General features: G+C 45.7%; 1 protein-coding gene across 1 annotated transcript in view; it reads left to right on the forward strand.

Annotated features, from left to right (window-relative positions):
- The window catches only part of Myo1e (myosin IE), a 190,727-nt gene that overhangs the window by 107,121 nt on the left and 60,757 nt on the right, over positions 1–22,849 (forward strand). The window contains exons 5-12 of the mRNA XM_021206176.2: positions 2,237–2,324; positions 5,677–5,766; positions 7,940–8,071; positions 10,707–10,841; positions 12,931–13,063; positions 18,729–18,925; positions 20,856–20,936; positions 21,847–21,933. Of these exons, the coding sequence (XP_021061835.1) occupies positions 2,237–2,324; positions 5,677–5,766; positions 7,940–8,071; positions 10,707–10,841; positions 12,931–13,063; positions 18,729–18,925; positions 20,856–20,936; positions 21,847–21,933 (943 nt within the window). The remainder of the gene's footprint in view (positions 1–2,236; positions 2,325–5,676; positions 5,767–7,939; positions 8,072–10,706; positions 10,842–12,930; positions 13,064–18,728; positions 18,926–20,855; positions 20,937–21,846; positions 21,934–22,849) is intronic.

Here is a 22,849-nt window from a genome sequence, read left to right on the forward strand (position 1 = left end):
AAGGAAGGAAGGAAGGAAGGAAGGAAGGAAGGAAGGAAGGAAGGAAGGAAGGAAGGAAGGAAGGAAGGAAGGAAGGAATCATGTTAGAGCCAGCACTGGGTTTGTAGCTCTTTAGTAGAGCAATTGCCTAGCATGCATGAAACTCAGGTTCAACACTCAGCACAGTAAAAAGTGGAATGATAAATAACAGCAGAAGAGAAAAGAATCGTTTATGTAGCAACCTCCTAACAAGTCTGTGCCAGTTATTTTGTCAACTAGCACAGGCAGAGTCAGCTGGAAAGAGCAACTTCGACTATAAAGATGCTTCCCTCAGATTATCTGTAGGCATGCCTATGGGGCGTTTTCTTGACTAATGATTGATGTGGGAGGGTCCAGCTCACTGAATGGTGCCACCCCTGGGCAGGTGGTTCTGGGATATGTAAGAAAGCAAGCTGAGCAAGCCTATGAGCAGCATTCCTCTGTGCTCTCTGCTTGAGCTCCTGCCTCCAGGCTCCTCTAGATAATGACTTGTAAACCAAATAGTTTATCCTCCTTAATTTGCTTTTTATTGTGACGTTTGATCACAGCAACAGAGAAAACTAGGACCAAGTAATATCTTTTCCAGTTGTCCTGGCCTTTCTTTTTCTTATACTGTTTTCACATTGTTATCAACCTGTTGTAGATACATTGTTGCTGATGAGCCCTAGCTGCCTGGCTTGTTAATTCTTTCGTAATTATTTTAACTGTTTCTGTGACGTTATACTCTTTGGTTGTAACATTACACTTCCTTTTCCTAAAGTTCTTCACTGTTTACATTGTTACAACTTAGTAAAGCAAGTCATAAAATAGAGTGTCTGTGAGGCCAAGTACAGCTGGGGCAAAATCCCTTGCAGCTGGGAAGGAAATAGTCACCAGAGGAGCCCTGGAATCCAGGTGACGATTCGATGACCCACCGACTCCTGTGCAGGAACCAACACTTAGCAGGCAGGCTCTTGAAGGCTGCTTGTAAGTAGTCACAGCTGCTCTGGTGGTGGTGGCTGTTATACAATTGGCAACATTTGTTGACATCAACTAGACTGAGTTTCGTAGAGCGTAAAAGGTGGGCCTCCAATTTCTTGACCACCGAGAGCATATGTCCTTTTATAGATGTGGGCTTCTTTAACAAACTTGATTCTGGCAACACCAAGGCTGCCCACAGAGAGATGAGATTTCAGATGGGATCTAGCATGTTTTGAATTGAGGTCATTATGAATTCAGGGGGATTTTGAGGGAAGAATGGGGATTTTTGGAGAGCAGACTATTAACAAAGGGCTATTGCTGTACGTTCAGGCCACCCAGCGGAAGGTAGTCTTTGTTTCTCAGGATGTGATTAATATTACCTCATCATTTAATTTTAGCATTTCTAAAATAAGGAAACTTGCATCACATCAAGGCAGAGGCGGAAGCCTGAGTGCCCGCTTTTGCATATGTATATTTATATTTATATATACTTATGTGTATATATATTTATATAGGCATAAATAGACACACACACAAAAGTAACATAGCATGACAAAGAGTGTAAAAAATAATTATCTGAAACAATCAGCTCTCCCATTGTTGCCTTACCTTGATCAAAGGCTTTCTGTGTTTGGAACTGAACCCCAGGTCTCAGGATCTCAGGAAGCACCTTTGAGCTGTACCCCCAAGTCCTTAAAAAACTGGAGGTATTTGCTGGAGGTGGTGCTTCATGTATGCTTATAATCCCAGCTCTGAGGCAGGAGGATTTTGAACTCAAGGCCAGCCTTAACTCTGTAAGGAAACCCCCATCTCAACAATAAAAATCTAATTATAATTATGTTCTGCCTATAATTAGAGTGGAATATGTCAGGTGAAATTACTTCATAGCCTCCATTTTTCTGTTTACAAGAATGTGTGTGGATGTCACTGGTCGTTTCTGGACAATTCCATCCTTCTGATGTTTATAGTTTCCTAAGTGTGCTTTCTGTGATTGGACAGTTAGAAAACTCAACTGTCCATCCTCCGCACAATGGCAATGATAAATGCTCTGTCTATGCCATGCTTACCCGGGTTAGAGGAGTGGGCTGGTCCTGTGATCCACCTTTCTCAGCTAGCATCATGCTTCCCCCCCCCCCCCGCCACACATACCTGAGTTCCTTTCTTCCTGGTTTCTCTGCAAATTGTTCATTCGGAGACAGTGGATGACAGAGGTGGCGAGGACCATGTCATAGATGAGTGTTTGTTTTTCTTTCCATAGCGGTGAAAGCGGTGCTGGCAAGACGGTAGCCGCCAAGTACATCATGAGCTACGTCTCCAGAGTGTCCGGAGGAGGCCCCAAGGTCCAGGTGAGTCTGTGGGGCAGTCAGGAGCTTCATTTGGAGCTTTGATGGAGTGCGCCTTTGATCTGTCCGTAGCTTAAAAATAATTTATTTTGTAAATTTGTGGAACCTAGATACATGAAATGTGTAAAGAAATTGTATGTTTCCATATTGACATGTCTAATATATAATGAGCCCCTACAAATCAATCAAAAGGGCTGTGGTTCAAATGGAGAATGAGAGACATGAAAGACAGTTCAGATGAAAGGAATTATAAGTTATTTATCAAACATAAAAAACAACAATTTTTATTAAAACTACACCAAAACGGGGACTGGGGATCTGGCTCAGTTGGTAGAATGCTCCCCTGAGTACACCAAACCTGTTCCACGCCCAACACCACATAAATCAGGCAAGAAGGTGCGTGCCTGTCATCCCAGCATGCAGAGGTAGAAACAGGAAGATCAGAAGTTCAAGGCCATTCTTGACTACACAGCAAATCCAAGGCTAGCAAGGCTATCCCGGGCTGTATGAGTCTCTCGACAAAGCAAACAAAAACCCACTATAGTATTATTATTATTATTATCATCATTATCATTAATCATTGTTAGTATTATACCTATCGGATTGTCAGAGCTCCTGTTCTTATAAGCATTGCTGGAAAAATGTTGGACACAGTTGCTTGTGTTACTGACAGGAGCATGAAATAGCACAAGTCTATAGCAGATATCTCAGTAAAATCTAGGAAATTATACTACTTCTTCTTCTCTCCCTCCTCTTCCTCTTCTTCCTCCTTCCTCTTCCTTATTCTTCTTCCTCCTCCTCCCCCCTCCTTCTTCCTCCTCCTCTCCCTCCTCCTCCTCTCCCTCTTCCTCCTCTCCCTTGTCTTCCCCCTCTTCTCCCTCTTCCTCCTCTTCTTCCTCCTCTTTCCCTCTTCTTCCTCCTCCTTCTCCTCTTCATCTTTTATATTTTCGTCTTCATCTTCATTTTTAAAATGGCTATCTTACTAAGTTGCCAAGGGATAGCCTTAAACTTCCTATCTCTACCTCAGGTTTTAGGGATGCATCACCACACCCAGGTTATTTGGTGCTGGGGATGGAACTTATCCTATGGCAGGGCCCTAGGAAGCTGGGTAAGCACTTTTCCAGCTGAGCTGTAGCCTGAACCCCACTTAAGGGCTGAAGTTGATCCCTTGAGCTGGGCTTGTAGCTCGGAGTTAGGAAGCTTCTCTCCCTAGTGTGCACAAAGCCCCAGGTTTAATCCCCAACATAAGCTAAGTGTAGTGATTACACGAATGTATCCTAGCACTGGGGAAATAGAGCAGACTAATAAAGAATTCAGGGCAGTTGAGATCAGTCTGGGCTATATGAGTCTGTCTTTTAAAAATTAATAAAAGGGAAGAAAGCAAGAATGCATTGCCATGCCTGAATCAATTGTCCTGAGTTTGTTTAATCCCAGCAATTCAGTAGATTAATAACAACAACAATAATAATATAAGGCTATTCTTTTTAAGGAAAAGCCTTCAAGATCTTTTCTTTCTGGCTCCCTGAGAGAAAATAAGTATCATTTCTAGTTTGCAAACAGAAGATTAAAAGGAATAGCTAAGATTCACAAATTCCAAATTTAGTTTACAAAGAAATACAACATTTATGTACAGCTCCTGGACTGTAAAGGAGAGAGGCAGCTTAGGTATGGCGCTACGTCTGATTGGATAGAATCACCCAGAGTCTGACTCAGTGCTAGTAGCTATCACTCCCTGTGTGGAACAGAATGCACCCTCAAGCCTTGTGCCATTCTCTCTGCTGGGATGTACATTCGAGGGTACCGTAGGGGTATATGACTTGTTCCCATAGTCAGTTTTAGTACCTTCGTCTAGTCCGGCTTGCTATGTCCAATGACCCAGCAGCCAAGCTGCAGACGGTTAATGTTGATTTTTCTCTTCCTGTTTTCCTTTGAGGACATTGATCCAGAACTCTTGGCTTCAAATTAGTCAGTAGCTCAAGAGCACAAGCCAGGAGACTTGTTATTTCTGGAACACATTTAACCATAGCATGTGAATAATTAGACGTACAAGGAGTGAGTCACTGTCCAAAGGCCTCTCTGCTGCACCGGCGCCTATCAGCTGAGAGGCCTCGTGCCTGTGATGTGTTTTGCACACTTTTAAGTCTGGCACAGGACTGGAGTGTTCACACTAAATTCTTCTCCTGTTGTCAGCCGGTAGCTGTGTCCCATGATCTGGCGTTGCTCCTGGCTGCCCTGAGTGTGAATTCATGCTAGAAGATACAGTAACTCGGGGCTGCTTTAAGGGAGTCGGTTCACTCCTTCCACCAGTGGGTCCTGAGACTCAGCCTTGGCTGCTGCGAAGCTCCCTGGGAACAGGGTTGCTTTGAAATGCAGATTCCCCGACCCTGCTCCAGACCTACTATATCTACCTCTGCATTTTAGCAAGACACACCGTCACCCCCCACAGTTAGAGTTGGAGACACAAGATCACATTTCATAGATGTTTGCGAAGGAGATGATGGTTGGTTGCCATCTCGTTAAGTCTTGCCTCTGCTGCAGCAACAGTTGGGGAGGATGCAACAGAGAATGCAAGATGCAAAGAGGCTTCCTCATGCTTCTCTTTCCTCCTCCCTGGGATCACCAATGTGCCCAGATGTGCGGGAGGGAGTCACAGCGAAACCCAGTCCCGGACTGTGTAGACTCTGGGTTCCTGGTGGCATCTCAGCTCTGGGACCCTGTTTCCGACCGAGAGGGTTTGGGAAACCTGGTTATACAAGTAGGCTGAGGTCTGTGGCCATGCAAGACTAAGTCACCACCGGGAACAGTAGCTCAGTTGGTTGTGTACTTGACTAGCAGGCACAAAGCCCTGGCTTTGACACCCCCTGGCCCCCAGCACGACATAAACCACATGTGGTGGCACGTGCCTGTAGTCTCAGTTCTTGGGAAGTAGAGGCAGGAAGATCTAGGGTTCAAAGTCATCTTCAGCTACATATCAGGTTTGACACTAGCCTGAGCCACATGTCACTCTGTTAAAAAACAAAAACAAAAAACAAAAAAAACACAGCTGGGCATAGGCGTGTGCATCTTTAATCCCAGAACTTGGAAGATGGTCAGATCTGCCTCCCCGCGTTTAAGGCCAGCCTGCTCTACACAGTGAGATCCGGGCTGAACAGGGCTACAGTGTAAAATCCTGTCTCAATAAAACAAGGCAAAAACCAAAATGAATTTTCCAGAAATGCCCCAGGACACATACATGACTGGATCCTCTTACCTTTTAATATTCAGAAAGTGGGACTTTGGGGAAAGTTGACTTTGACATCAGGTGCTAAGCATCCATTACTTTCCTAATCCCCCCCCCCCTTGTCTACCGCAATAGCATGTCAAGGACATCATCCTTCAGTCCAACCCACTCCTGGAAGCCTTCGGGAACGCCAAGACCGTGCGCAACAACAACTCCAGCCGCTTTGTGAGTGTCCAGATCCCAGGCTCGGGAGCGCTTCCCATGTCCTGAGAAACGGGCTTTTCTCTCTCTCTTTACTCTTCTAAGCAATGCACCCTTTGACAGAAATTATTTTTTTGTGCTTTGGACATAAACAAGATAATTTCAGAAATGGCTCCTCCCTGGAGTTACTTCAGTAAGGAGACTTACAGGTGATGAAGGGGGGTTGCCCTGTTCCTGGGGAGGTATGCAGGCTACCTGGAGGACAGAAGTGGGAAGATTAGGGGAAGCCTGAGATCCAGGCCTGCTTGAGGGGACTTGTTCCGTGGAGCTGGGCCTGGAGGGAGCACACTTAGACTGAGGGAGCACCTGGGACAGACCCTTCCTCCCCTAGGACTCTGCCTGCCTCTCCTCCAGATTTCTGAATTTGCTTGCTGGATGCTCATAGAATGAAGAGCCACTGGTCCTGGTGCCTCCTGACTCCGTGCACCCAGGCTCAGGACAAGGTCACCCTTGCAGCGCTGTGAATGCCTTTCTTAAATGTCTCTGACTAAAAGTCTTGGCAGTGGGGTACTGAAATGTGACCACTCGAAAAGGCCAAAGGTGTATTACCAAACCAAAACCAAATGCCTATTTCAGCCATACAACCTGTCTGGCACCCAGGCAAGAGCTATCTGTGAGGTTAACAGTGGGCTGCTTCAAGATCAATAGTAGGTGGGACTTTCAAAGAAAAAACCAGTTTCCTTTTCACTTAAAAAAAAAAAAAAAGCATTTACACTGAGCAGTGGGTGGTGGTATGCTTTTAATCCCAGCACTCAGCAGCAGGCAGAACTCTGTGAGTTCGAGGCCAGCCTGGTCTACAGAGGGAGTTCCAGGACAGCCAGGGCTATGTGGAGAATCCCTATCTTAAAAAAAGCAAAAACAAAGAACAAAGAACAAAAAACAAAAACCCAAAACACAAAAAACATTTAATCCTTTTCCTCTTGAGGCAGTTCCCCCCTATAGCCCAGGCTAGCCTTAAATTCTCTATGTAGCCTAGGATGACCTGTCTCTGCCTCATGCCCTGAGATCACCAATGTATACTACCAGGTTGACTTTAGCTTTTATCCAGAAAGGAAGGCTTTATTTCCAAGAGAAGTCTCCCTATGGTCCCAGGTAGTTATAGTTGAGTTTGCTGATACCTGTCTGTAAGACCTGCGTCACGCTCCCCATTGTCTGGGGAAAATCCAGTTTATTTTCTTGCTTGTTCATCTAAGTGGTTTTTTTTTTTTTTTTTTTAGCTCAGTACTTGGGATGTTTTATTCTGACCTTTCTAGATACTGACAGAAGAAAGACACTGCAAATGAATTTTCCACATGACCTTTCTGCCTCTAATTATCATTCTTAACCTGCCTTGTAAAAATAGACATGTCAACTTTAACCCTTTAGCTACCCACCCACACCCTTCTTCCTAAAACAGCAGGAAAACATCATTATGACTTTTCCTGTGATAAGGGGTCTTTTTATTCTGAGAGGATAACTCAGTTGATCTTTAGACATATCAAGGGCCCAGCATTTATAACCATATAACCCTAATGGAAAAGGGGGGAAGGATAGGTTTTCTCTGTGTCATGCTCAATGACATCAAAGAGGGGAATCTGTGTGTGTGTGTGTGTGTGTGTGTGTGTGTGTGTGTGTGTGTGCCATGCTTGGTAGCATCAAATGATATTCTCACTAATTAATTAAAAGAATGTAAGTCTAAAGCCATATGCCATTTTCTGTATCTTAGATAGGCAAGCATTATAGAGAATGATAACCAAGAGGCCATTGGTTGAAGACTGATACATCCATCTAGATAGAAGAACAATGTGGCAGCCTTGGTGCCATGTAGCTTCCTGTCCCGTTCTTCAGACAAACACAGACGGGGAGAGAATGAATGAGGAACGTCGTCTCCTTATTTAGCTATAGGGATTGATCCTCTGAATGCAAAACCGTGGGACTGGCAAACTTTCCAGTATTGTTTGTTATAATTGTGGGACTGCCAGGCTTTCCGGTATTGTTTGCCACGAGGAAAGTAAATAAGTCTAGCTCAGGGCTGGGGATAATCCAGAATGTCTTCCATTAATGAATTTCCTTGAATTATACCCTGTATTCAAAGTCTGTTTGGAGCACTGTGTTTTTGGTTACCGGATGATAAAGGAAATTGCTAATTTTCTTGCAGGGAAAATACTTTGAAATCCAGTTCAGTCCAGGTGGGGAACCAGATGGTGGCAAGATCTCCAACTTCCTTCTGGAAAAGTCCAGAGTGGTGATGCGGAACCCAGGGGAACGGAGCTTCCACATATTCTACCAGGTTTTCCTCCATAGCTTTTCCTTCTCCATATTAAAAAACAAGACTGGGAGGCCAGAGAGGTGGCTCAGAGGAAACAGGCACTTGGAGCCAACGCTGAGTCCGATTAATGGGACCATGTGGCAAAAGAGAACCAATTCCCGAAGGCTATCCTCTGATCTCCACCCACAAAGGAGAATAATCACGTGATCAGTTTTTCCCTCAACCCTCAGGTTTATTCAGTAATCGAACCAGCCCAGAAAGGTTTCTCTGTGCACTGTGCAAGTGTACAGAAGGGGCATGAGAATGTCCCTGTCCCTAAGGAGAGTTGAGTTCTGATTAGGACAATGAGCCAAACTCGTTAAATTGCTGACAAACTTCAAAACAGAAGTAGGAGTGTTTGTGTGATTATTTGCCAAATAGGAATTTGTGTGGGAAGAGTTAGAGCCCAGGAAGTCAGGGAAGACAAAGCAAGGGAGCACCCTAAGCAGAGATGGGAGGAGGGGTTAAGCCAGGAAGTCAGGTGATAGGAACAAAGTGTCTGGGGCAGATACCTGCAACCAGTACACTATTAGATGAGAGTGTTCCCGCAGGCTTAGGATCCTCAGAGCAAGCCCAGCCTGCCTCTACTCAGACCCTCAGAACCCAGGCTCAGCCTGCCTCCACTCAGACCCTCAGAACCCAGGCTCAGTCTGCCTCCACTCAGAACCCAGGCAGAGTATGGGTCAAGGTTCCTTTAAAGCATGGTTTTGTTTCTTTTTTTTAGATTTATTTTTTTATGTGTGTGTAAGTATTTTACCTGCATGTAATGTCTGTGTTCCACATGTATGCCTAATGTCCGTGGAATTCATAAGAGTATCAGATCCCCTAGAACTGGAGATGGTTGGGAGCCACCATGTGGATGCTGGGATCTGAACCCAGTCAATGCTGTTAACCACTGAGCCATCTCTCCAGCCCAAGATGCTTTTAAGTTATGTTTCAGGCTTTAGCAATCATCCAGTTCAGTTGTTAGATGTTGTTGTTGTTGTTGTTGTTGTTGTTGTTGTTATTATTATCCAATATTGGAGAGTTAACCCATAGCCTCCTGTATCCTGGGCAAGCATTCTACCACAGAGCCATTTCCTCCATCCTCTTTTTACTTCTTTCATTTAGAGACAGTCTCCAAGTTACCTGACTGGCCTTGAACTCACTTGGTAGCCCAGGCAAGCCTCACGCTTGTGGTTCTCCTACCTCAGCCTCCCAAATATCTGAGATCACAAGCGTGTTCCTCTAGATCTAGCCAATTTGGCTACTTAGGAAAATGTTTCTAGGTGTATAGAAATGTAATCCACAGTAAGAAACACTCAGGAGGGGTTTCTCTTTGGCTCGGTTTTGTTCTAGGATTTCTGGGTTAACTTATGGGAAATGCTTACTGGTTTGTTTTGTTTTGTTTTGTTTTTTGTTTTTTGTTTTGTTTTTTTGTTTTGTTTTGGTTTGGTTTGGTTTTGGTTTTACGAGACAGGGTTTCTCTGTGTAGCCCTGGCTGTCCTGGAACTCACTCTGTAGACCAGGCTGGCCTCGAACTCAGAAATTCGCCTGCCTCTGCCTCCCGAGTGCTGGGATTAAAGGTGTGCGCCACCATGCCTGGCGGAGATGCTTACTGTTAATCTCTCAGCTACACTGACATCTTCAGTGATGACCACCAATTCTTTCAGTGCCTATTTGTTGGAAAGTACCCAGATGACGAGGCTTCTGGGAGATTAGTGATACTTACATTCACAAAGAGTGCTCGCCAAACATGCACAGAACCTCAGGTCTAAGCCCCAGCACAGCATACACTGGGCACTGTGGTTGTTTTAGCTACTTTGCTGTTGCTGAGGTAAAACATCGTGACCAAGGCGGCTTATGGAAGAAAGATTTTATTTGTATTTACAATTCAGAGGGTTAGAGTCCTGGGTAGGGGCAACATGGCCACAGGTGGCAGGTATGGTGGCTAAGAGTTCTCATCTCCAACTGCAAGCCTGAAGCGAACCAAACCAAGGAGGCTCAGTAGATCTGGAGGTTTCCGAACACCAGAGAAAGAATGCATGGCCACTCTGAACTCCGCATCCTGGGATGAGAAGTGTGGAAGAGCTAAGGCGAGCAGGAATCCCGTGGCTGTGATCTGTTTTATAGTCTACCTTCCCATAGGGTCATAAATACAGCATACAGTTCTCTTACTGATAAGAAGAAAGCCTGATCTCTCTCAGGCCTTATCGGAGTTAGGAACTGGAAGTTGGAGATGGATGGATAGTTAAGTCCTCTTCCAGAGGACCACGTTCAGGTGTCAGAACCCACATGGTGCTCAGCTTCATCTAGCTATAACTCAGTTTCAGGGGATCTGACACCCTCTTCTGGCCTCACAGGCACTATGTATGTGAACCACATCCATAGATCAGGCCACAGCTATACACATTAAAACAACGAAAACCGAGACTTGCAGACTGATCTAGGCCTAAGGTACCTACAGCCCAAGATATTATTTACAAACTTCCTTGGGATCTGGAGGCTAGAATCACTGAGAGCTTTTGATTACGAGCTTAGAGAGTTATCCCCACCTGGGCTCCCGGATGGTGGTCCCCAGAACCACAAGGTGGCTTGTGGACCATGTCCTGACACATCCTGTGTGCTCTCGTGGCAGCTCATCGAGGGTGCCTCTCCAGAGCAGAAGCAAAGCCTTGGGATCACCAGCATGGACTACTATTACTACCTGAGTCTCTCGGGGTCCTACAAGGTGGATGACATTGATGACAAGCGGGATTTCCAGGAGACCCTGGTAAGTGTGGGTCCAGGGCTGGCCTGTCTCCTCTCTCCTGCCTCAGTCTCAACTGATGTAGAGGACAGTAAAGACCAACAAAGCAGACAGCAGTGTAACCTTTCTGAAAACCTGCATTCAGCACCTTGGAGAGCCATGCACACACACACACACACACACACACACACACACACACACACACCACTTTTTCCTGAGGGTCACGTAATGGTTTGAGATGAGTAATAAGCAAATTCATCAATTGCCTCCAGCAAGAGTGTTCTGATAAACAGGCTAAAATGATTGAGGGGGTGGGTTTAGCATGCTTGTTTGCTGAGCAGCCATTTCTTGGAGCGCTCTTCCATAGAATGGCCACAGCCACTTTATGGTCTTAGTAGAACATAAACAGTGTTCAGGGCTGGAGAGATGGCTCGGCAGTAAGAGTGCTTGCAGTTCTTTCAGAGAACCCCCGTTTGGTTTCCAGCACCCACATCTGGCAGCTCACACCTCCAGGGGATCTAATATTCTTTTCTGAGATCTGTGGGTGCCTGCAGGCATGTAGCATGCACTCACAGAGACACACACAAAGGCAAAAGTTGCAAAATAAATCTAAATAGGTTTCGGTCAGGTGTAGTGGTGCACATTCCTTTAAGCCTTTCCAGGACAGCCAGGGCTACATAGTGAGACCCTGTCTTATAAAACCCAACAAACAAACAAAACCCAGAAAAATAAAACACAAGGAAAAGTTCAAAAACATTTTTTGATTTCTGTTTGTTTCATCTCCTTCTCTTTTCTCATTTTGAGTTTTGAGGTCAGAAGACAATCATTGCGCTCACACAGCGCTGGTCACACCATGTGCATGCTACAGTCGAGGTTACAACATTTGGGTTTGGAGGGTTTGTGACCTGCGTGGAATAATCTAAATCTTCTAGCCTAGAGCAGTCTGGAGGTAGACCTGTCTTCCATTTATCCTTCAAAGACTGCACTGACATGGTCCTTTAAGTCAACAACAAGTTCAGGCCTGTTCATCCACTGAGAATGGAGGGACCCCAGAATGAGCAGCAGAGGGTCAGTGTGGGGGAGCCCAGCAGTGTCAGGATGCTAAGACGGATGAGTCCTAGGTCCCAAGGCTGCCAAGCCACAGCCTTAAGAAAAAGGGAAAAAAAAAAACTGTAGATGAAGGGTCCAGCACTGACCCAGGGAGGAGCTCTCTCAAATTAAAGAAATTCAAAACTTAGCCATTTTATTTACTGGACTCAGAAACTTGGCTTTTAAATGGTCTGTAGGTTCTGAAGATTTTGAAAGATGTGTTTGCTGATAAAGTCTATCCCTCTCCCTCCCCCACGAGGGAGAAGATGACGTAAGACCTCCTGGACTGGTTAGAAATGGAGTGGGCGTGTCCTCGGGGAGGGTTGGCAGCCAGAACATACATGGGACAGGACAGACCTGGAAGCTTGCGCAGGACTCCTGTCCCCTGAGTGTCTTTCCTCTTAGAGGTCCTCTAAGGTCTAGGGTGTTCCTAGAGAGCACGTTGTATTTAAAAACAGACTCCCTGTTCCAGCAGGGCTTCTAAGAGCATATGCAGGCTAGGGGAATGGCTCCAGCAGCAAAGTGCTTGCCACATAAGCTGGAGGCCTTGAGTTTTATTCCCAAAACCCATGGGGGGAGGGGATGAGGAGGAATAGGAGGAGGAGGGGCATACATGGCAGCATACACTGTAATCCCTGCTGGGGGGGGGGGGAGGCAGAGCCAGGAGAATCCCTGAGGCTTGTTGATCTAGTCTAGCCAAATCAGAGAGCTCCATAGCAGTGAGATATCATCATATTTCAAATAAATAAGCATGGAAATCAAATGAGGAAGACACACCTAACATCACTCCTGACCTCCCCATACTTGTGCACCTACGTGTACACACACACACACACACACATACACACACACACACACAGTGAGCGAGTGAGTAACTACCCAGCTCACTGATCACCTTGTTTGGTGGAGACTTCCCGTCATTGTTGCAGGCTAAGCTACACGCCAGCTGTAGAGGCCACCCTGTGCCTCGTCTGTCACCTGCTCACGCAGTGGGCCACCCGACTCACTGCCCCCTCTTTTCCAGCACGCCATGAATGTGATTGGGATCTTCTCAGAGGAGCAGACTCTCGTGTTGCAGATTGTGGCTGGGATTCTCCACTTGGGAAACATCAGCTTCAAAGAAGTGGGCAACTATGCTGCCGTGGAGAGTGAAGAATGTGCGTAGCTCTGCTCGGGCTGTGGAGTGAGGGGAGGGAGTGGTTACCCCCAAGCCATGCAAGACCTACCTACCCCTTTGATTGGCCTAGATTGCTAGTGAGGTGCATGGGTAAGAAATGAAAAGTCATGTGTCCTGAAGCAAAATGGCCTCAAGAGAGAGTGGATCTCTTTCATGCACCTGTCCTTCCTCCCTTCCCTCTCCTCTCCATCCCTCCCCTCCTCTCCCCTTCCCTCTCCTGTGTTGTCTCATCTCCCCTTCTCTTCCTCTCTCTAACCCCCTTTACCTCTTTCTCTCCTGTATGTTTTTCTCGCTCTCTCCCCCTCCCCCTCCCCCTCCCCCTCTCCTCCTCTTCCCTCCCTCACCTCCACATCCTACACCATGCATGACTTGAAAATTTGTTTCTATATATTACTAACCTTGGAGACACCTGGCAGAATTGAACCTTGAATTAAACCTGCCCTATAAACTAGAATAGTAAACATCTAGTTTATTATTATTAATTTAGTGTGGGGTGCACACATTGCACACATGTGCAATGACATCTACATGGAGGTCAGAGGACAACTCACAGGAATCGGTTCTCTCTTCTGCCATGTGTGCCCTGGGAATGGAAATCAAGCCATCAGGCCATCAGAGCCCACTGAGCCATCGCATGGGCTCTTCATCTAGTTTCAAAGATGAAGGCACCCTCTAACCATGAGTGGAGTAGCCTCATACTGATGGGTCCCTTGGTGGCACCCTTTACTCGATCTGGCCTTTATAATGAATAGGTACGTGAATGTCCTGACAGGCAAGGGACAGGAAATGTGGTGTGGAATGTTCACAGATTTGCAGTTTTTCCATGGATCTGATTTAGATTAGATTTTTTTTTTTTTTTTTTTTTTTTTTTTTTGGACACAGAGAAATGAACTTTGACTGTTGGGTTGATAGTCCTGGTGACTGAATCTATCTCAGCCACATCCTTGAGACCCAAATGGTCATTTGTATTGTTTCAGAGGAAACCATAGGCTTACAGTATCCTTCCTACAGTAAGTTCCACTGGTCCCCTCTGCCTGTGTTCCATTGCAAATCCTGTAGCATCTGACCCCAATCTTGCAGGCATCGGTGGCACTCCAGGCCATTCTGAGAACGCACACCCACTTGAGCCACCCAGGAAGACATTTTCCCCTCTCAGCATTCTTGGGGGATAATTTTAGACGCTGGGTAATAAATAGTATCCCACTCATTGCTGACAGTGCAGTGGGGAGATTTCCATTCCAAATAAGGATCCTTTTTTTTATGTTTTCCTTCTCTTTTCTCATAAAAGAGGGAAGTTCTGCTAACATCTGACGTCTATCTTTATCTGATAAAGACAAATTATATTTAACAAGGGAGGGTCCAGAAAACAAAAAAAAGGGCAGAGTGTACATGAGGCTTAGGAGTGTGACCTAATCAAAATGCTTAACTCTGCCTTCATCCTAAAGAGCAACATGGCCTTGACACGAAACAAATGCGCCTGTGTGCCCACAAGGCCATGTCGCATTAGCGGTTCCAGTATGCTGGTGGTGTCTATGGAAGGAGGCAGTATTACTCTGCCTCCTTGAGAAGTTAAACCCTCACTGCCTCCTAGTTCTTGAGTGCCAATTCAAGACCCTGACCCAGCAAACTTGTTCCTGGATCCTCCAGCCAACAAGGAGTTCACTGCTCGGTGATACATCTGAGGTTAGCAGCCTCTCCTGGCACGTGTGAAAGGCTTGTAAACCTAGCAACTGCTTGTGAAATTCCCTGAGGAACGGGGATGGTGCAGTGGAGGTCAGAGGAGGCTGAGCTATGGACTAAGTCGGTTTAACAGACAAGCACACAGCCCTAGCTGTCATTTCTTCTCAGTTCTGGGTTGTTCATTTAGCCATCTAGTAACATGGTCAACTGGGTACCTGCTGGTGGTGCCTTTGCCAGCAGCTGCCTCCCCTCCCCAGGGCTCGCCAGGGTTCCCAGAGATGAGAGTTGCAGAGTTACCATTCGTACATTCTTTCTCCTGCCTTCAGGCTATAGGGAGAGTTTCTGTCACCATGTTCTATGGTCACTTTTCCAGGCAGCATTGTATCTGGGAGATTATTCTGTACCCATTTCTTTTTTTATAGCACCTTAGGCTCATGCATGCCACAGACACTGTCATCTTTAAGTCTCTTCCTGGTCCAGCCCAGGTGATGCTTCAAACAATCTGAACAGAGACAGGAAACTGCAAATTGGGCCACTAAGACAAGTATGAGATTGATCCACCGAAGGGACTGCTTTTCCCCGGGATTATTTTAAGGACACCAAGAATGTTCCTTTTCGAGGGGTTGTTACCAGGGGTCATCTTGCCCGCCTGGCAGAATTATGTTCTTCCTGATAAGATGGGCACAGGGGATTTAGTGGCAGGTGCAGACCTAATAATGACTGTCGCCCTGTGTTGTCCCCTTTGAGTGGTATAAGCCTTTGGGGATGGTTGTTAGAAGTCTCCTTGGTCATGTGAGTGGAGCCTGGTGCTGGTCAGTCCTGGAAAGTAAACATTGCACCCTAGCATCCTACATCCTTCATCTCTAACTGGCCTGCTTAGCAGACTACTTATCTTTGGGGTATTTTGGAGTGTGTAGGCAGCACTCTTTTTAGCTAAGTTCCATTGGTGTGACTCAATGTCCCCTAAGCAAATACATTATTAGTCAATCCTTTATAACATCAATTTTATTGCTTGGAGCTTTTTCTACATTAACACTCACACCTGCTTTACGTGATGCTGAGGTTGGGACCCAGGCTTTGTGCATGCTGAGGCAAGTTGTCTACTGAGCTATATCCTCAAACCTGCCACTTCTTTTAACTGTGCAAAGAATGAATTTTATTTTTCTACACCCTTTAGACTTTTCTGTATTCCTCATATCATATTCAAATTTAAGTAGGAAACTTATGTTGACTCTCCCATTGAACATTAAATCTTCCTTCATCAACTTAACGTGTTGAAATATTCTCCTACCACGTTCTTCCTGGTTTATATGACTGAATAACTCCACTGGTCTTACGGCAACATTTATGATTAATCCTTGCTTCTTGCCTTTCCTTCCCCAAGCCTGTGGGCCTCTGCGCTTGAGTTCTTCCCCAGCCCCGGCCCCACTCACACACCCTCATGGAAATTCACAGCCTGGAGGTAGTCAAGCTAAGCAAAACTATAATTTCAGCACCAGGGCAGCCGCAGAAGAAAATACGAGGCCATAAAACCTTGGGTTTGAAAAACATGGCATGGATTTGGTCCAAACCAAGTGCTGTATTTCCTCTCTAGTCTGCTTAGCTCTGTCCCTAAGCCTGTGGCTCTGGCTCTTGGCCACACTCCATGCCTTGTTTCTGAAGAGCCTGCAGCCCTCCACATCCACCCTCTTCTACCGGAGAGCTACAAGATGTGGAAGGATAGCACATGTCCGGTGACTCCCTTCTGTCTGTTTTGTCTCAGAGGTCTCATCTCAGCCTTGTTTGATTTTCTAAGCTAAGGCCATAAAGATAACAGCTTGAACTGTTTACAGACAGCCCATTCATTTCCACTATGGGGATGGTTAAGGCTTGGGAAGAAGCACACGTCTACAAAACAGACATGTTAGCTGACTAGTCATTGTATAAAGCTGTTCGCTGTAAAAAGCCCTAGCGAATATGTTCCTTTTTTTTTTAAATGGAATCTCAATAAAGAGCCCAGGATGCATTTGACCCTGAAGGCTTCCTGCCTCAGCCTCATGAGTAACTGGAGTCCAGGTATGCACACCACACTCAGTTACTATAATTGTGTGTGTGTGTGTGTGTGTGTGTGTGTGCGTGCGTGCGTGCAAGGGCACATGTGTGCATGTGGAGGCCAGAGGTCAACCTCAGGTGTTCCTCAGGATCCATCTTGTTTATTGAGACAGGGTCTCTCGCTGGGACTCCCCACTTAGGGTAGGTTGGCTGCCCAGAGAGTTCCAGGCAACTGCTTGTCTCTGGCTCTGCAGCTCTGGGATTACAATTGTGCACTACCATCTCTGGCTTTTCTAGATGGGTTCTAGGGATAGAATTTAGGCCTTCATGCTTGTGCTGCAAGAATTTTACTACTTCTGCTTTTCCTCATCCCTTCTGTAAACTGTTGATGAAAGGCCATGGCGTCTAGTGAGATTTCCTCCTTGATGGTGGCAGGAAAGGCTTATTCAATATCTCATACTTGCTGTTTTCCTGGTCCCTATAACGCTAAGTATCCAGTGTGATTTCTGCATATCTTCTCTCCTTACTTTGTACAAAAGAAGAATTTGCTTCTAGGAGATAACCATTGGGAGAAATCAATGCCTGAGAGATAGATTTTTTTTTATATATAATCCATGCTCAGGCCCTCTGTTCACATGCCACCTCCAGAGGACGCACCCTGCGGTGTATCTGTTAAAGCCTTCTGGGGTGGGAAATGGCAGTTGGTGAAGTATTCACCATACAAGTATAAGAACCTCCATTCAATCCCCAGAGCCCATCTAGGAAAGTCAGACTTAGTGTCCTGTCACCTCAGCACTGGAGAGGCAGTGACTGGAGGATCCCTGGGGTTTGCTGGTCAACCAGCCTGGCCAAATCAGTGAGCTTCAGGTTCGGTAAGAGACCGTGTCTCACAGAACAAGCTGGAGAGTGGCTAGGGAAGACATCTGTCATGGACCTCTGATCTCTACTTGCACATATGTGCAGACCCATGGAAACTCATAAATACATACACATGAACCCCTTTGCCTCCTGCTTCCCATCCTAGGACACCCTTCCCCAATGCATTGAAATCTAGCCCAATCTTTTAATCATAGCTTTCAGCTGTAGCGGATGCGTAGCTACACCACATAGACCACATCCCAACCATGCCCCGGCTTCCCCGCTTGTTCCCTTAGCACACACCATTCCCCTCTCCACATCTGTTCAAATCCTACCCCTCTCTATCTGCCCAGCCCATGTACAACCCCTTCTGATTACCCTAGAAAGCATTAATAGCTTCCTGTTCTAAATCTTCTAGGATTTTATAGTCTGTTTGGATGCACTCTGCCTTTCAGATTTCTTTATTTGATAAAATTCCCAGATTGTATTTACTATCTTTTACTCATTTTCTATGTGTTGTAAGCCCTCTCAGTGTAAGCATTCGGTCAGTAGGGGGTTGTAGGGCTTAGTAGATCTGTGATAACAGGGGTAGTAAATGAGACCGTGAAAACATTGCACCAAAGGAGGAAAACATTAGCCAAAGCCAACGAAATGTTTGTTGAGTTCCTGTTGATGTAAGTATGGAGAAATGTCCATTTTCAGTATCTCAGTATGATCTCAATGTCCGATGGGGAGGTTGGGAGGAGGACTGGACTTCATCCTTCTTGGAGCAAGTGGATTTGAATGACTGGAAGCCTCGGTCACCATAAGGGTTGATTTGCAGAATAGAACAACTGGGTAAGACAAATAGAGATGTGTATGATACATGGAGATTTGCCATGACCACAAAGATCCACCTGCCTCTGCCTCCCACGTGCTGGGCTCCACCACCAAGTGATACATCACCTCCAGTAGAGGGGAAGTTTTGGAGGTTAACGCTGGTACCCATTGTCTGCCCACGCGTGCACAAGGGCTTCCGTGTGCCCGGGAGAGAGTGGTTACAATTCTGAAAGACAATCCTGTTTTACCCTCCACAGTTTTGGCTTTTCCTGCGTATCTGCTGGGTATAAACCAAGACCGGTTAAAAGAGAAGCTAACGAGCCGCCAGATGGACAGTAAGTGGGGAGGGAAGTCAGAGTCCATCCATGTGACCCTCAACGTGGAGCAGGCCTGCTACACCAGGGACGCGCTCGCCAAGGCCCTGCACGCACGAGTCTTTGACTTCTTGGTAGATGTAAGTAAACAGGAGCGGACATGGCAAAGCTTCAAGTTTTACACTGAAGGAATACAATGACTAAGGGTTTTTTTCTCATGCTTGCCTCAAACCTTTACCTCATCCTTTGTATGTCCCTCTCTGCCCTGTGGTTTTCTCTCTCTCTCTCTCTCTCTCTCTCTCTCTCTCCCTTTCTTTCTCTGTTTCTGGTGAATCTTGAATCCAACTCCTAGCGAGACCCAGTAACTAGAACCAACACAGTATCTTGAGGGAACAGAGGAAGCCTGTGGTCCAGAGCCATTCTTGATTTCTCTGTGTAAAGGCTTAGGATTGTTATTTTTGGTAATCTTACACCTAACTACTATCACTTTGACAATTGATCTGAGCAAGCCACTGAAAAAGAGCAGTCCACATGGGATGGAAATTAAGCTGTGCCTTTCAAAGAGGGAAACAACAAAGGTTTGGGATATCTGCACGTTGAGAGATGGTGTTTTGCTTGATTAATGTTTTGTTTGTTTTGAGATAGTGTCTGTGTAATCTAGGATAGCCACAAACTCAATCTGTAGCTGAACATGACCTTTACCTTTTGATCTTCCTGCTTCTGCCTCCTGAGTGTTGATGCAGGAGGGTGCCACCGTGCCCACTTTGTGCTGTGCTGGTAACCATGAACCAGGGATTCATGCATGCTAGGCAAGCACTCTACCAACTGGGCCACACCCCTCCCTGATGTTCATTGTACTTTTAAATTAACTCTGATACTTATAGACACAGCATAACCATATACATATGTGAATATGTGAATATTCTTACTTTGTTTTTCAGACAGGGTTTCTCTGTATAGCCCTGGCTGCCCCAGAACTCACTTTGTAAACCAGGCTGGTCTCAAACCCAGGCTGGTCTCAAACCCAGAGATCTACCTGCTTCTGCCTCCTGAGTACTGGAATTAAGGGTGTGTGCCACCACTGACCAGTACACACACACACACACACACACACACACACACACACACCTCCTGAGTACTGGAATTAAGGGTGTGTGCCACCACTGACCAGTACACACACACACACACACACACACACACACAAATAATGAATGTCATTTATAGATTGTTTACCTTCTATATGTGCTTCTGAGAACTGTGGCACTTTATGTTCAGCATCAGTGACGTGTGTGTGCTGTGAGGGTCATGTGCTGAGTTGGGTACATGTGACTGGCAGTTGCAGGTTTTGCAAGAGTGGTGCCTCGTTCAGAGCAGGACCTTACTCATATCACCCAAGGTGACAGCTTCTTCTAGGTCTCTGGACATCACTGTATGAACACCACCTCCTTCCACCTTCCTTCATCCCTCTGTCCCCACCTCCCCCCGACACAAACACACACACACTCTACAGTTGTTTTTCACACCTTCCTAAGACCATTTTTTGTTTATGTGATTGTTTGGTCGTTTTGGTTCATTTTGTTTTGATACAGGGTTTCTCTGTGTGATCTTAGTTGTCCTGAAACTTACTCTGTAGACCGAGCTACCCTCCAATTCAGAGATCAACCTGCCTCTGCCTCCCAAGTGCTAGGATTAAAAGCGTGCGCCACCACTACCAGGTATCCCGAGATCTTTTAAAAGCATACACGGCTTGTCTTCAAGCTGTCTTGTCTCCAGGGATCAATGTGGTTGGTATGTAGTGCTCCGTACCCTTCCTGTATGACTGTTCAATAAGAATGAAAGAAGGGGACTAGAGAGATGGCTCAGTGGTTAGGACTGCTCTTCCCAGGGGTCCTGAGTTCAATTCTCAGCAACCACATGGTGGCTCACAACCATCTGTAATGGGATCTGATGCCCTCTTCTGATGTTGTCTGAAGACAGCTACAGTGTACTCATATACATAAAATAAATAAATCTTAAAACAAAAAAAAAAGAACGAAAGGTGTTATCTGCCCTGTGCTTGTTTTCTCCTAGTCCATCAATAAAGCCATGGAGAAGGACCACGAGGAGTACAGCATTGGCGTCCTGGACATTTATGGCTTTGAAATATTTCAGGTAAGAGGGATGGTATGTCTCAGTGGGTATGAGGGCTTGCCATACAGGTATGAGGGCTTGAGTTCAGACTCTCAGCACTCAGGGGAAAATGGCTGCATATACCCATAATCCCTGTGCTGTGGAGGTAGAGGCAGAGGCTCATGGGGGCTGGCTGGCAGGCCTTGCTCTGGGTTTAGCAGGAGATTTTGTCTTATGGGAATAAGACCCTATATCCTCTCTCATCTCTGCCTTCACAGTGAGGGCTCCTGCAAACACACTTATGATCACACACACACACACACACACACACTCTCTCACTAAAAGAAAGGGGAAAGGTGAGAAACACAGAAAGAAAAACAAAATGAGGTGGGGGCAGATGACTCAGTGGTTAAAAGCCATTGCTGTTCTTCTTGGGGGTCTGGGTTCAGCTTCTTCCATCCATGTCAGTCATCTCACAGCCATGTGACTCCATCTACAGAGGATCTGATGCCCTCTTCTGGCCTCTGTGGGTATGTGCATTTGTGGCATACATACAACACATACACAGACACACAGACACACACATACACACCATATAAATAAATGTAATAAATAAGGAAGCAAGGAAGGAAAATAAATTGATTCCAGGTAAGACTAGTTTGAACCATCAGAGCTTGGAGAGAAGATGATGTTCCCTCTAGCCTATAAGAAATAAATTCTAGGCAATGAAGAAGCAGCAAGCTCCAGCTCGTCTTGGTCTTTGCAAGTTCTTCATGTACCTTTACCAAATTAGTTTCTCCTAAATATAAACCATGCTTCCTCTATTGACGTAGCCAGAGTTTCTGAAACAGCTTTCACAGGCATTTTAGAACATCACCAAGAAATGACTTTTTAAATGATTTTGTGATATGATTACAGGAAAGAACCTTTTTTTTTTTTTCTTTTCCTCCAGAAAAATGGCTTTGAGCAGTTCTGCATCAATTTTGTTAATGAAAAATTACAGCAGATTTTTATTGAGCTGACGCTAAAAGCAGAGCAGGTAAGCAGCCCCTTTCCCTTCATCTTGATCTCTGTCTGGGTTGCCTCAGAGATATAGATTTCCCTTTTGATGATTGATTTGGGTTTCTGTCTTGTATTAGGAAATGTACCTACTAAAGTCAGCAGGGAAGCCATATGCCTTTGCAGTATTTCAGTCTTTGAAATGCAAATACCATCTGCTGTGTGTTTCTCTCTCAGCAAGTTAAACTAGGAGACCAGCCTGACAGTGAGCTCTTTCTTCTACTCTCTGTCCCACTGACCAAGGTGCAGTGGGAGCCCTTGCTCCGACCTCCATTGTCTGGCAAACAACCTTGGTCTTCCCCTTAAAGTACATATACTTACAGCCACACTGGCATTTGAATTCTTCCATGGATTATGTCTTGCTTACACTTTATTCTAAAAGCACAGTGTCGATTCTCTAATACTCCTGGTGCCGTGTTCTTTCAGATTTACAGAGTCACTATCAAAAATAAAAGATTTGAGATTTGAGGCAGCAGAAATTACTTCTCCCATGGCCAGGTGTCAAGAGTCTAAGTCCAGCCTTTCAGTGAAGACCCTTCAGACACTGGTGGGAGAATCCTGAAAATCCTAGGATTCTTTATCTGCCGCATCCTGGTGGCTCTTGGTGACAGAGCTGTACCCTCTACCTTACCCTCTATTGCTCCAGGCTGTAGCCTCCCTCTCCTTTCGTATCTACAAAGACCTTATTTCTAAACCCTGAGTCCCGAGGTTTGGGTGCGCGTGCAATCTTGGGAGAAGCTATACATATCAAATACTGTCTAGGGACCATTACAGATCGGCATGTTAGCTCTCCACCACTGAAGGTTGGCCAGAGTGATGTGGCCAAAGGAGATACCAACTAAGCTGCGAGAGAGTAGGCAGGGTCTGGCTTGTATAGATAGGTACTTTATGAGGTT

This window comes from Mus pahari, chromosome 10, assembly GCF_900095145.1.
Source record: "Mus pahari chromosome 10, PAHARI_EIJ_v1.1, whole genome shotgun sequence".
Lineage (NCBI taxonomy): Eukaryota > Metazoa > Chordata > Mammalia > Rodentia > Muridae > Mus > Mus pahari.